The sequence below is a fragment of the Pongo abelii genome, chromosome 19, assembly GCF_028885655.2.
Source record: "Pongo abelii isolate AG06213 chromosome 19, NHGRI_mPonAbe1-v2.0_pri, whole genome shotgun sequence".
NCBI classification, from domain to species: domain Eukaryota; kingdom Metazoa; phylum Chordata; class Mammalia; order Primates; family Hominidae; genus Pongo; species Pongo abelii.
In genome coordinates, this window is record NC_072004.2 from 60,784,786 (window position 1) to 60,798,188 (window position 13,403).

Here is a 13,403-nt window from a genome sequence, read left to right on the forward strand (position 1 = left end):
TAACAAATGCTTATTCTTAAAAAAAAAAAACAAGCAATATGAAAGTTTCCAATAAAAAAACAGATAATCTCCCAATCCTATCACCTGAGAAAATCAATGTTATCAATGAGGGAGATATCTTATAGCAGATTGAAAATTACTAAAGCTTCTTGAGGCAATGCAATCTATTGCTTTATCCTGAATATTTGTAAGTCATGAAAATTAGGTAAGATGAGGTATATTTTATTGAATGATTCTAATTAAAATAAAAAGTGAACTCTAAAACATAAACTCCAGCCTGGACAACACGGCAAAATCCCATCTCTACAAAAAATACCACAAAATTAGCTAGGTGTGGTGGTGTGTGCCTGCAGTTCCAGCTACTTAGGAGGCTGAGGTGGGAGGATCACTTGAGCCAGGGAGATTGAGGCTGCAGTGAGCTGTGATCACACCACTGCACTCCAGCATGGGCAACAGCATGAACCTTGTCTAAAAACACAAAACAAAACCAAACCCAAACACACAAAACCCCCATAAACCTATAGTTACAGAACAAAACACTTTCATAGTAGGTCACTTAATCCTTGAGAAAACCATATGAAGACTGTACCCTGACTTCAGAGACAGGAAGCGAATACTCAGAAAGGTCATCATATTTCACCAAATCTAAGGTGCTATCAATTATAACACATCATGCTATTTCATATACTTTAAAAGAGAAAAAAATAATTACCAGTTCAATTGTGACATCATGTCTTAACTATATTCCTATGAGACTCACAAAATTTATTAGGAACCCTGGACAGAGAATTAGAAGACCCGAGTTAGGATTCTGACATTGTCCTTTCCAAACTTGTGACTTAAGTAAATCATTAAGTTCTATGAGCTTTGATCTTTCCATATAGTTTAAATTAAAAAGAATAATGTCTCAATCACAGGGTTGCTGTGAGGACATATTAACGTAAAACAGAACTTTAGAACTGCAAAACTGATAAAAATTTAAAACCTTCTATGTCAATGTTATTTTTAAAAATATTACCTGCAACAGTAATATTAATACTCTGTTGTTGAAGGCAGGAACTGAACTTCTGGATCTGAATTGAACTATTTTATCATGATAAATAATTATGAAGACTGTTACTGCACACATTTTAGTACTGCTGCCTTTTCTGAGATGAGCTGTTAATACTTTGTCCTCATGTGAACTCTGGAAAATACCTATTCCACTAACCCAAAATAAGGCATTCAGTCTGGATGAGGAGATTTTCAGGCCTTGCGGGAAGATGTTTCCTTCTGGCATCATTTACATTTTGCTTGTCCAGTTATAGGACTGAAACACACACTATACTTTAGGCATTCTATCATTATAGTCAGTTCTAATTGTGAAAGGAATCAGAGTTTCGTCTTTTGAAAAAGTGATAATTGACTATATTTTACCACTCATGCCCTCTACAATCTTAGAAGCAGTCCTTGCATTTTTTCTGCCTTTGTGCTTGAAACCATTTAATGTGATAGACTGTTCACCATGTTAGTAGTAAGGTATATAGATTTCACTTGATTAAATACTAGATAGTGCACATCCTGCAATCCCCTTGACAACTACCATATTCCTGCCTGTAGTGAGAATTAAGTTTTGCTTGTCTAGCTGTGCCTTCATATCTTAAGGCTATCGGTATGTGATTAAAGTATCACAGAAACCTGAAATAGTTTCTTGGAAATGATCTTCTGTGAAAACTCGCAATATGTGGGAGCTTTGGGATTGATTCACACTAGATATTTGTTTTTGTATGTTAAACACTAGAAACATCATGGCTTCCTGATTTTTATGACTGAAGAACTGTCTATGTTTGCTTCCTGTGTACCAATAGAGATTAGTAGATTGCTGCTACGTATCTGGTGGTATTAAATAATTTCAGCGCTTTTTAAGGAATTTGTTTGATGAAAAAAGCAAATACCCAATAGTTGATTAGTGCAGAGAAGGCACAATAGAAAAACATGGGGTAGTCTAAGATCCAAGATGACAGCAGATCTGTCTGTGCTACCGGACTTTTTTTTACTCATTGAACCAATATGCACATGAATAGGAAAGTTTAAAAATTAACACCGAATTTCAGGTGTTCCAAAAAGTTATACATGCTGACACATTACTAATCCTTTTTAAAAAATAAATATTTGTTAGCTGTTACTTCAAACTGAGCCCAAGTTACCAACTCCCACCTCAATCACTGCAATAGCCAACTAGTCTTCCTGCTTTCTTCACTCTTGCTACTCTTAGAGCCCAGTTTTAAACAAACACCCAAAGGATCTTTTAAAATGTAGACCATATCATGTTACTCCTTCTGCCTTCCTACGACACTAAAATAAAATCCAAACTCCTTAGTTTGGTGTTCAAAGCCTTGTATTATCTGGCTTCTTGCTACATATCCACCCTTATCACATGCTGCTCTCCTGCTTGCTCATACGTATTAGATACACTGGCTTTTTTTTTTTTTTTTTTTCCTGTCCCTCAAGTATGTCAAGTTTGTTCCTATCCCACAGCGTTTGTACTGGGCCTGAAAGGTCCTTCCCATAGTTTTTGTTCCTAGCTGAGTCTGCGATGCAATGTTACCTCTTCAAAGAAGACTTATTTGTCAATTAATTTAATGTAGCATCTCCACTTACTCATCTTTCCTAATACATCATCTGGTTTTATTATATGCATAACACTCATCACTGTCTACAATTATGTTTTCTATTTATTTGTTAACTTGCTTGTCCATCTCTGCCCACTACAATTTACCTACACAGCACGATAGCAAGGGCCTTGTTTGTGTTGTTATCCTAGGGTCTGGTCCATTGTAGACACTCAACAAATAGTTCTGGAAGGAATGAAATAATGAATGTAAATCATTACCTTTTCTTAAGCGATATTTTTTCTCTTTAACTCATTTTTGTCTGGAAATAAAATTGTACCAGGAGAAGAATTATTTCTCTTGTTGCTGGCAATAATTTGCCAACTTAAAACTCCCAAGATTAAATTTGATATAGTTTCTTAATGGAACCTTACAACAGTGACCTACTTTCAGTTTGAAACAACACAGGAGAATATGTGAGTTTGCCATTTCCTTGAATGGCAAAATGCCACAAATATTTGTTGTGGTTATTATCTGGCTTTGAATAATCAAGTCACCAGAGAACAGGTCTGTTTTACAAAAACAGGTAAAATTTCTCTCAAGTGACACAGAATCATATAATAAGCTATTATCTAATGCTTGGAACATCACCCCAATTCTAGGAGAAGAAATAGCGTAATTACTTTGTGTAGAGGAAAAAAACCATAATGTCCATTCTAAATATTAATAGTATAGCTGGCTTTCATTAAAGAAACACAATTTTGGCTGGGTGCGGTGGCTCATGCCTATTATCCCAGCACTTTGGGAGGCCGAGGGGGGCAGATCACTTGTGCCCAGGAGTTCAAGACAAGCCTGGCCAATGTGGCAAAACCTGTCTCTACTAAGAATACAAAACTTAGCTGGGCATGGTGGAACACACCTGTAATCCCAGCTACTTGGGAGGCTGAGGCACGAGAATCGCTTGAACCCAGGAGGCAGAGATTGCAGTGAGCCGAGATTGCGCCACTGCACTCCAGCCTGGGCGATAGAGTGAGGCCCTGTCTCCAAAAAAAAAAAAAAAAAAAAAAAAGAAACTTTTTTTGTTTAATAAATTCATGCTTGCTTCTTAATAAATATATGCTCTGGGGGAAATGAGGAAAAGAATGATGAATGTCTGAGGTCTAGAATAAGTAGAATGAGAAGACGCCATATCAAGTCTAAGCTTTAGCTCGTACAGAAGGGAAGAATTTAAAAGATAAATCCCATCGAGGCCTTTAAAATGTTACAGTACTGCCTTTACCCTTTTTCTTATAAAACCTTTTCTAATCTGCTTAAGTAACTTCTAATTAGCTTCAGATGTAATGGAAAAAAGGCAGCTACTACTCATATTCTTCTTAAAAGTTAATATATTGCTGATTTCAGATAGGAACATCTGAAGTGATGCACGAGACTTGCACAGACAAATGTATGCAATCAGATGGTCACTGCTTGACAGTCTTATTTTCAACTGGATGAGTAAAAATAACATAGTTATTGAACCAACCTGTAAAAGTTGAACATCCATTTCTTTTGTTGCCTAAAATAATATGCCAAAGATTTTTCATAGTAATGAAACATACTAAATTACATGGTTGTTAATAAAATATAAAATCATAATCTTTCTTTACTGAGAGAAATTAGGACTTTTTTTTACTGTTAATAAAAATATTTTCAAAATGTTATGTATTTCATTTCATTTATTTATTAATATTATTTCAATAGTTTTGGGGGAACAGGTGGTGCTTGGTTACATGGATAAGTTCTTTAGGTGTGATTTCTGAGGTTTTGATGCAGCCATCACTTGAGCAGTGTACACCGCACACAATGTGTACTCTTTTATCCCTTAACCCCCTCCCATCCTTCCTACTAAGTCCCCAGAGTCCATTGTGTCATTCTTAGTCTTTGTGTCCTCATATCTTAGCTCCCACTTATAAGCGAAAAGATAATGATGTTTGGCTTTCCATTCCCGAATTACTTCCGTTAGAATAATGGTAACATCCATATTTTTGATATTACAGGTTGAGTACCCCTTATCTGAAATGCTTGGACCAGAAGTATTTTGGATTTTGGAATATTTGCATATACATAATGAGGTATCTTAGGAATGGGACCCAAGACTACAACACACAATTCATTTGTTTCATAAGCACCTTTTACAGCTTTTATAGAATATTTGTAACAATTCTGTGTGTGAACATTGAACCATCAGAAAGCAAAGATGTCACTATTCTGGTCACCCATGTGGACAATCTGTGGTTGTTTGGCATCACCATCATGCTTGCTCAGAAAAAAATATATCAAAGCTGAAGTGGGCTGCAAGGGTGTTTTGTTTTGTTAGTTTTTTTCTCTTGGGGACACTGAATAAACTGTGTTATGCTCCTGTGTTTTGACTACAACCCATCACATAAGGTCAGGTGTGAAATTTTCCACTTCTGGGGCCATATCTGCACTCAAAAGTTTTGGATTTCGGGGCATTTCAAACTTGGGATTTCAGATTTGGGATGTTCAATCCACATAAGAAATGCAGTAATAAAAATACATGTATATACTTACACACATCTTTTTTGCAAAAAAAAATAGTAACAGGTGGGATTATTGAGTGAGAATATATGACCATTAAAAACATTTTAACTTTCAAAAAAAACCTTCCAAATGGATATTTAAAAAGCTCTTGATATATACTGCAAAAACGGATTCCCAAGGATGTCATGCCAATTTATATTCCCCACCTGTAGTGGATGAAATGTTTACTTTCAACTTTAATTAGTGGCAGGCCCAGATGGCTCCTAAACTGGAGGGATTTTTTAAAATGCCTAATATATGAGCAATTTAAGAAAACAAAGTATATTCTCTACAGAAGGATTCCCGCTCCTTGCTTCCTTTGCTTAGGCATCATTTAGGGCCTCTTGGGTGTAGAAACCTTAGCTCCAACTGCTGATCTCAATTCTGTGAAATCTCTGAAGCTTAAAATCCTACTTATCATGATATTTTCATATTGTTTCTGATGCAGGGTGATACTCCTTTCTTGTTTTTTATCCAAACACACACACACACACACACACACACACACACAATTTAAAATGTCATTTCTATGTGTAAGAGCAGAATGGGAAGGTTTTAGCATGAGATCCCTCTTCTATCTTGATCCTGAAGTCCATTACGAATCTTGAGAGCTGTATTTCCTGGCTTTAATACTGTGGATCTTTTCACAATCATATATTTATGCATTTGTTTATAAGAGCTAGAATAGCTTGAATGAGATGTGTGTGTATATATACACATTATATATGTTATACATTTTTATTCATAAAAGCTTGAATTTAGAGAGCTCTCTACTCAGAACTGGTTTTTGACATTTTAAAGAATGTGTAGACCCTTTGATTGCCCTAAAATTTGACCAAATTGTTGTTGGAATTACCCTCTCAAACCTCTGGGTGAAATGTACCTTTGCATTGTGAGTTTAAGGATGACTCAGCAGTCTGAGCGGGGTGAAAAGTGACTTAGAACAAGAGGTGGCTGCGCAGAGCGATGTGGCTTTTGGTGGTGAAGCTGTCGTGCCAACTCCTCTTACGTTTAAAGCTTCCTGTATGCCCCAGTGTCTGTCAGATCTAAAGTGTGTCTCCACTTTCTAAAGGATCAAGCCCCAGTTGTCCTTCTGCTTGACAAATAATCTGTGTGAACCTGAGGATTTCAACAAATGCCACTGACTCACTAAGATAAAAAAGAGTGAAAAGAGATCGTCTGCCCCCTACCCCCAGCCTGTCTTTGACTTTATTCATTACTCCTTCAAATCAGAACATATTAAGAGCGTCCTCCTGCCAGGGGTTCTGCCAGCCAGTTATTCCCACAATCGCTACTGTTGTTTAGCAGTGGGAGTAACAGGTTGGCCCTTCCTGCTTTCCGTCCATGTGGTTCTATCTCTCCTATATTAAAAAGTTTTTAGGATTCACCTGTAACAGCTAGTGCTTTTGAAGATTTTTGCCCTATTTTGTATTCTAGTTATCATTTCCATGAGGCCTGAAGGAAGGTAGTTAAAGGCCTGTGCTTATGCTGCCAATTTAACAAGAAGTCAATATATTCTCTTTTTATTAAAGACCTCATATGGGTTACCTGGCCAGATTTTTTCTTATTATGCATTTTTAAAGATAGAACTGCCTCTTTATGCTTTTATTACATAATCATTTTGTCAATCTATATGTCAGTTAAACAGAAATTGCGTTCTGAACATGTAGTTCAAAACTATTTTATTTCAAATAGAAGCTACACAAAGGCATTATAATGATATAGAACATGTAAACATAAGGAGATCAATAGAAGCATCTCCAGGGGTTCCAATACTGATTAAAAATGCCTATTCTGTTTTCAGACTGTTTGACTGTGAATAATGACAGAACAGACAAAAGTTTCCTCACAGTTAGCAATAAACAACTGAAAGATAAGATGCTGATTAAGGCATTTAGCCACAGTTTCCTGTGACAATTACATTCTCACTCAACATCAATAACAACATTAAATGATACATATTATGAAAAGCTCTCATCTACCATATTTTCATATGTATCCAAGTTGAAAGAAGCTTTAGACAATAATAATTTAATACCTACCATAGAAAGTAAACTGAAATTAATTACTTTATATAACAATAATGTGGCACCAGCAGTAGTCACGGCAGTGGCAGCAGCAACAACAACAACAACATCCATACAGGGAACATCTTACCCTACCAGAGGCTCTTTTGGAAATTTCATATGTACTTCATTTAATCTTTCAATTCTGCCACTTTGATATTATGAGATCCACTTTTTATATGCAAAAACAGACCTAGAAATTAAGCAATTTGGCCAGTGAAATTGGATGAACAATTGAGGTGCTCTGTGGAGCATCTCTAAGGAACATCAGAGATTCTGCGGAGCATTGTTTACATGTATTCAAACTGCTGCTTCCTTCCAGGCTGCCTCTATGATTTACACACTTCTCCACTGTTAGAGGTATTCTGGTGAGGCTGGGATGGCCATGTATGCAATGATGTGGAAAGCATTCATGTTCCTTACACACGGGAGAGTCCTAGGTAGGGGTTCAGAAATACTCTGAAAATGGATGCAAAATGTGTATAATCTCGCATTTCTGGGAAGAGGATTTTCATCAGATTCCAATGGAGTCCACAATCCAGGAAAGGTTTAGAATTGTCTTCTAGGCCTGGCACGGTGGCTCACGCCTGTAATCCCAGCACTTTGGGAGGCTGAGGCAGGTGGATTACCTGAGGTCAGGAGTTTGAGACCAGCCTGGGCAACATGGTGAAACCCTGTCTCTACTAAAAATACAAAAATTAGCCAGGTGTGGTGGCAGGCACTGTAATCCCAGCTACTCAGGAGGCTGAGGCAAGGAGAATTGCTTGAACCCGGGAGGCGGAGTTTGTTGTGAGCCAGGATCACATCATTGTACTCCAGCCCGGGCAACAGAACTGTCTTCTAGATATTCCTTAGAGCCTAGTTTTAAGCTGTAAGAGCCAATAAATCTTATCCTTCAGCTTTCTGAGAAAATTCCATAGTATAACATCCTAGAGAACACTTATATTAAGAAGAAAGTAGAGGCAATTACCCAAGTAAAAATTTCAAATTATAACTTGAAATAACCAGATAGCCAAGGCAAAGAAAGAAAATGAGGGAGGGGTTGTGGCTGAATTATCTACCTCATGGTAGTAATTTTCTGTTTTCCATGAAGAAAAAGCTGCTGCTTAAAGAGAAAGAAAATCAGTTGAATTTAATCTGAACTATTAAACTTGAAAAGCTATGTCATACAAATTTATAAAAAGTACTGGCAAAATGTGCCAACATTAGCAATTATATTTCTAAATAAAAGGACAACATAGATTTGCTAGTTTTAAACATCAAAGCATAACCCTTGCAGGAGGTAATACCTTTACAAGGAAAACTATAAAATGCTCATGGGAAAACTATAAAATGCTCATGGAAGAAACGGAAGAGGCTGTAAACAAATGGAAGGATATCCCATGCTCACAGATCAGAATAATTATTAATAGTACTGTTAAAATAACAATACTACCCAAAGCAATCTACACATTCAATGCAATACCCATCAAAATACCAATGACATTCTTCATGGAAACAGAAAAAAATTCTAAAATTTGGATGGAACCACAAGAGAGGCTGAAGAGCCAAAGCAAACCTGAGCAAAAAGAACAAAGCTGGAAACATCACACTACTGGACTTCAAAATATACTACAAAGCTACAGTAACCAAAACAGCGTGGGACTGGCCTAAAAACACACAGACCAATGAAACAGAATAGACAACCCAGAAATTAATCCACATATTTACAGCCATATGATTTTTGACAAAGGTGCCAAAAGCACTGGGAAAGGATAGTCTCTTCAATAAATGGTACTGGAAAAACTGGATATCCATATGCAGATGAATGACCCTATACAAAAATCAACTCAAAATGAAGCAAAGACCTAAATGTAAGATCTGAAACTATAAAACTACTAGGAGAAAAAAATTGGGGAAACACTTCAAGACAATAGTCTGGGAAAAGATTTTATGAATGAGACCTCAAAAGCACAGGCAACAAAAGCAAAATAAACAAATGAGATTATATCAAACTAAAGACCTTCTGCACAGCAAAGGTAACAATCAAGAGTGAAAAGATAACCTATATAGAATTGGTGACAATATTTGCAAACTACTCTTCTGACAGGGAATTAATATTCAGAATACACAAGGAACTCAAACTACTAGCAGAAAACCAACAGCAAAAAACCAATCAATCTGATTTAAAAAGTGAGCAAATGATCTGAACAGACATTTCCCAAAAGAAGACATACAAATGGCCAGCAAATAGATGAAAAATGCTCAGCATCTCTAATCGTCAGGGAAATGCAAATCAAATCCATAATGAGTTACCGTCTCACCCTAGTTAAGATGACTATTATCAAAAACACAGAAAGTAAATGCTGGAGAAGATGCAGAGAAGAGGGAACCCTTGTACACCATTGGTGGGAATGTAAACTAGTAAAGCCACTATGGAGAACAGTATAAAGGTCCTCAAAAAACAAAAATAGAACTACAATATGAGTCAGTAATCCTACTACTGGGCATTTATCCAAAGAAAAGAAAGTCAGCATATCGAAGAGACATCCTGCTATGTGTATTGCAGCACTATTCACAATAGACAAGATATGGAATCAACCTTAGTGTCCAACAACAGACGAACGGATAAGGAAAATGTGGTGTGTGTGCGTGTGTCCATATATGAATAAAAAAGTTGATCTCACAGAAGTAAAAAGTAGAATAGAGGGTACTAGAGACTGGAAGGACAGGGAGAACAGGGGGATAGGGAGAGATTTGTTAAAGGACAAAAAATTACAGCTAGATAGAAGGAATAAGTTCTAGTGTTCTATACTAGTGCAGGATGAGTATAGTTAACAATAATGTACTAAATAATTTGAAATAGCTAGAAGGAGGATATTGAATGTTCCCAACCCAAGGAAATGATCAATGTTTGAGATGATAGATATGCTAGTTACTCTTATCTGACTATTGTATATTATGTGTATCAAAATATCACTATGTACCCCATGCATACATACAATTATTACTTGTCAATTGAAAAGAAAATTTAAAGAAAATATCAAAAACCTGATTGCATAATTAATTTCTAACCAGCCTGGAAATTACTGAGTATCATTGGGGAAAAAAAAGTGCAGATGAAATTTTTTACTTTTCTTCCAAATAAGTTCTGCAGAATTTCAAATATTTTCTTTGAATAATCATGTTTGACAGATACTGAAGTTAATGTTAGCAAGGTAATGAAAATTAATAATGGCAGTGTTCACTGGGCTATGTCTGTGCAGGTGTTTCCCTCCACTGTTGCCACCCCAACATAAAAATGTCTGATATATAAAATGCTGAACTTACACATAACACATTATGAGTGATTATTTTCATTCCTCCTAAAACCCACAGAATTTCTTCACATAATTAGCTCTTATGAGTTTTTGATATATAATTTTATTTTTACAAATGTATTAGGTTATACAAATTTTTAAGTATATATTTATTGGGAAAACTGAGTAGACACTATGAGTGGCATAATTTCCAATCCTCCATAACATAGTTGTGAAATCAGAACTTAGCCCAGAGGGTCTTTGAATGTTACCCCATACCAAGCCAAGCCATCTATTACCCAGAACTGTACTGAAAACATCATTTTGATAGTTAATTAACATGGAACTTTACATCTTTCTTTCTCTCTCTCTCATTCTTTTTTCATCTATTCCCCAGCATAGAGAATATTAAAAGTGGCAAACTAGAGGGATAGTGGAATGTTAGAAGCAAGCAGAAAGACAACTAGCAGGTAGGGTGACATTAGGGAAGAGGCAGAAAAACAACCAAAATCTAACACACTAATCTACTAATATGCCATATATTAATGGGTACTTGTAATAAAGATTATTGAGCCATCCCAAGTAAATTAACTTGCATTTAACATATACTAATGTATCACATTTTATTCTCCAAAGATGGCCACAATAATAACTTCTGACTATATGCTCTTCTATAAAGAGACCTTGTCACTTTCCCATACATGGGTGGAGTCTAAGTCCCATCCCCTCAAATTTGCATTGATGAATAGAATATGGTGAAAGTGAGGCTGTGTGACTTCTGAGGCTGGGTCATAAAAGGTGATACAGCTTTTGTCTTGTTCACTGAAACACCTATGCTGGAGCCTTGAGCCACATAAGAAGTTTAACTACCTTGAGGTCACCATGCTAGGGAGGCCAAATATAGGTAGGTGTTCCAGTTTATAGCCACAGATGAGCTCCCATCTTAGATGTCCAGCCCAGTAGAGTCATCCGATGATTACATCCCCAATAGACATCTGACTGCAACCACGTGAGAGTGCTCTAACATGAGCTGCCTAGCTGAGCGCAATTAACCAACAGGACCATGAGAGACAATACTAAATTGCTGGTTTGAGCCATTAACTTTTGGGTTGATTTGTTCTGCAGCAATGGTAAATGGAACAGCTTATTTTTAAAAAAGTGCTATGTACATAGTTCAACCACAATTCAAAACTTATTCCCGAGTATGTGTTTTGTGCTAGGAATGTGATAGGTAGGTGCTTCAAATAAATTATATTATTTAATAATCAAACAACTTTTTTGAGTAATATCTTCATTTAGTGAAAAAGGAGATGTAAAATACTTTTTAAAAGCTCTTTTCCGGCTGGGTGTGGTGGCTCATGGCTTTAATCCCAACACTCTGGGAGGCTGAGGCGGGTGGATTGCTTGAGTCCAGGAGTTCAAGACCAGGCCTGGGCAACATCGAGAGACCCTGTCTCTACTAAAAATAAAAAAATAGCCAGGCATGGTGGTGTACACCTGTGGTCTCAGCTACCCGAGAGGCTGAGACACCTGAACCTAGGGGTGGGAGTGATGGGGGACTGGGGAGGAGGAGGTTGCAATGAGCTGAGATCGAGCCACTGCACTCCAGCCTGGGTAATAAAGCAAGACCATGTCTTGAAAAAAAAAATGCTTTCCTGCATGCAACTACTTCTTGTGTTATGAATGCAATGTGTTATTGATTCTCTTTAAGGATAATAACTCCATTTTATTTCAAGAATATAATATAGCTATCTTCAGAATATTACATTATCTTTATTTAATTAAAGACTTTTTTTCTCTCTCTTCAGAATCTCCCTGTTATGTAGTTCTTCTCCCCCTGGACCATTATTAGGTGACTCTTGGTTGTTGGTTCATATTTTAAATAAGGATCAACAATAGAGGTTCCCACTAAGAATGGTATTACACCTAGGGGGCATTTTTGGAAATTTGTGAGGCATTATCTATTGTCACAGTGTTTGGGGATATTTTTGGCATTTAGTGAAAGGTTACTAGGAATGCGAAACATCCTATCATTATTGGATACACTGAACAGTGCTGTGCAACAAAGAATTGTTCTGTGTGCTATATAATGTTTAAATGTCCTAATAGATATTTATAGTGGTAAAAAATCTGTTTTTAATTACTCAAATCTGGAACAAAATTCCATTTTTAGATAAACCCCAAATATTTTTGCATAGTTTTAATATACATTAAATTTCCCAGGCTTGTACCTACTATATAAATTAATGGAAGATTTTACTTTCTTCTCTTCAGAACTTTACCATTGGTCACCATTTTGGACAATCATTTGGACATTACTGATGACAATCTGCTCATGCTATTTAAAACAACAATACAATGTTCCTGTATCAGTCTACATTCATGGTTGCCACATTTGTGGTGATTCTCTGTTTAGGTGCAGGCATCTGATGACTACATTATATATCCTAGTATAGTTGTACTAAAGCATTTATGTTTTGAAATATATATAATTTTATTATAAATCACCTCCCTCTTGTTTCTCCTCTACAATACACTAGCATATCGTTGATTTTTATAAATTATAGATATAGTTAGGTAAATTATAATTTTCATTGCAGGAAAATAAAGAGTATGTAAGAAGTAGTTAGAAAAAGGGAGTTGAAATTCATAAAGAGGCAAAAGTGTCTGAAGAGACACAAAGAGAGAAAGAGGAAAATGTCCAGTCATTTAAGTTTTCCCCAAGGATTTCTCTGTCCGTTGGGATGATGGAAGTTACTTAGAGCACTGCCTTACTTCTCTTTCTAGCCCAATGAAGATACCTCTAGAGTATCTAGTGACAGTTCATGTAGTTCCTTTAGAGAGGTATTCTCCTGGCCCTAGCATAGGAGGATATGCCTGAGCCAGCA

General features: G+C 36.4%; 1 protein-coding gene across 13 annotated transcripts in view; it reads right to left on the minus strand.

Annotated features, from left to right (window-relative positions):
* STXBP4 (syntaxin binding protein 4) overlaps positions 1-13,403 on the minus strand; it is a 189,982-nt gene that overhangs the window by 63,863 nt on the left and 112,716 nt on the right. For 2 of the 13 annotated variants that reach the window (XM_054546215.2, XM_063717856.1), the window contains exon 17: positions 1,973-2,837. The exons of the other annotated variants lie outside the window; for them this stretch is intronic. In XM_054546215.2, the coding sequence (XP_054402190.1) occupies positions 2,836-2,837 (2 nt within the window). In that variant the 3' untranslated portion in view covers positions 1,973-2,835. Of the gene's footprint in view, positions 1-1,972; positions 2,838-13,403 lie in introns of those variants that run through there. 13 annotated transcript variants of the gene reach the window in all.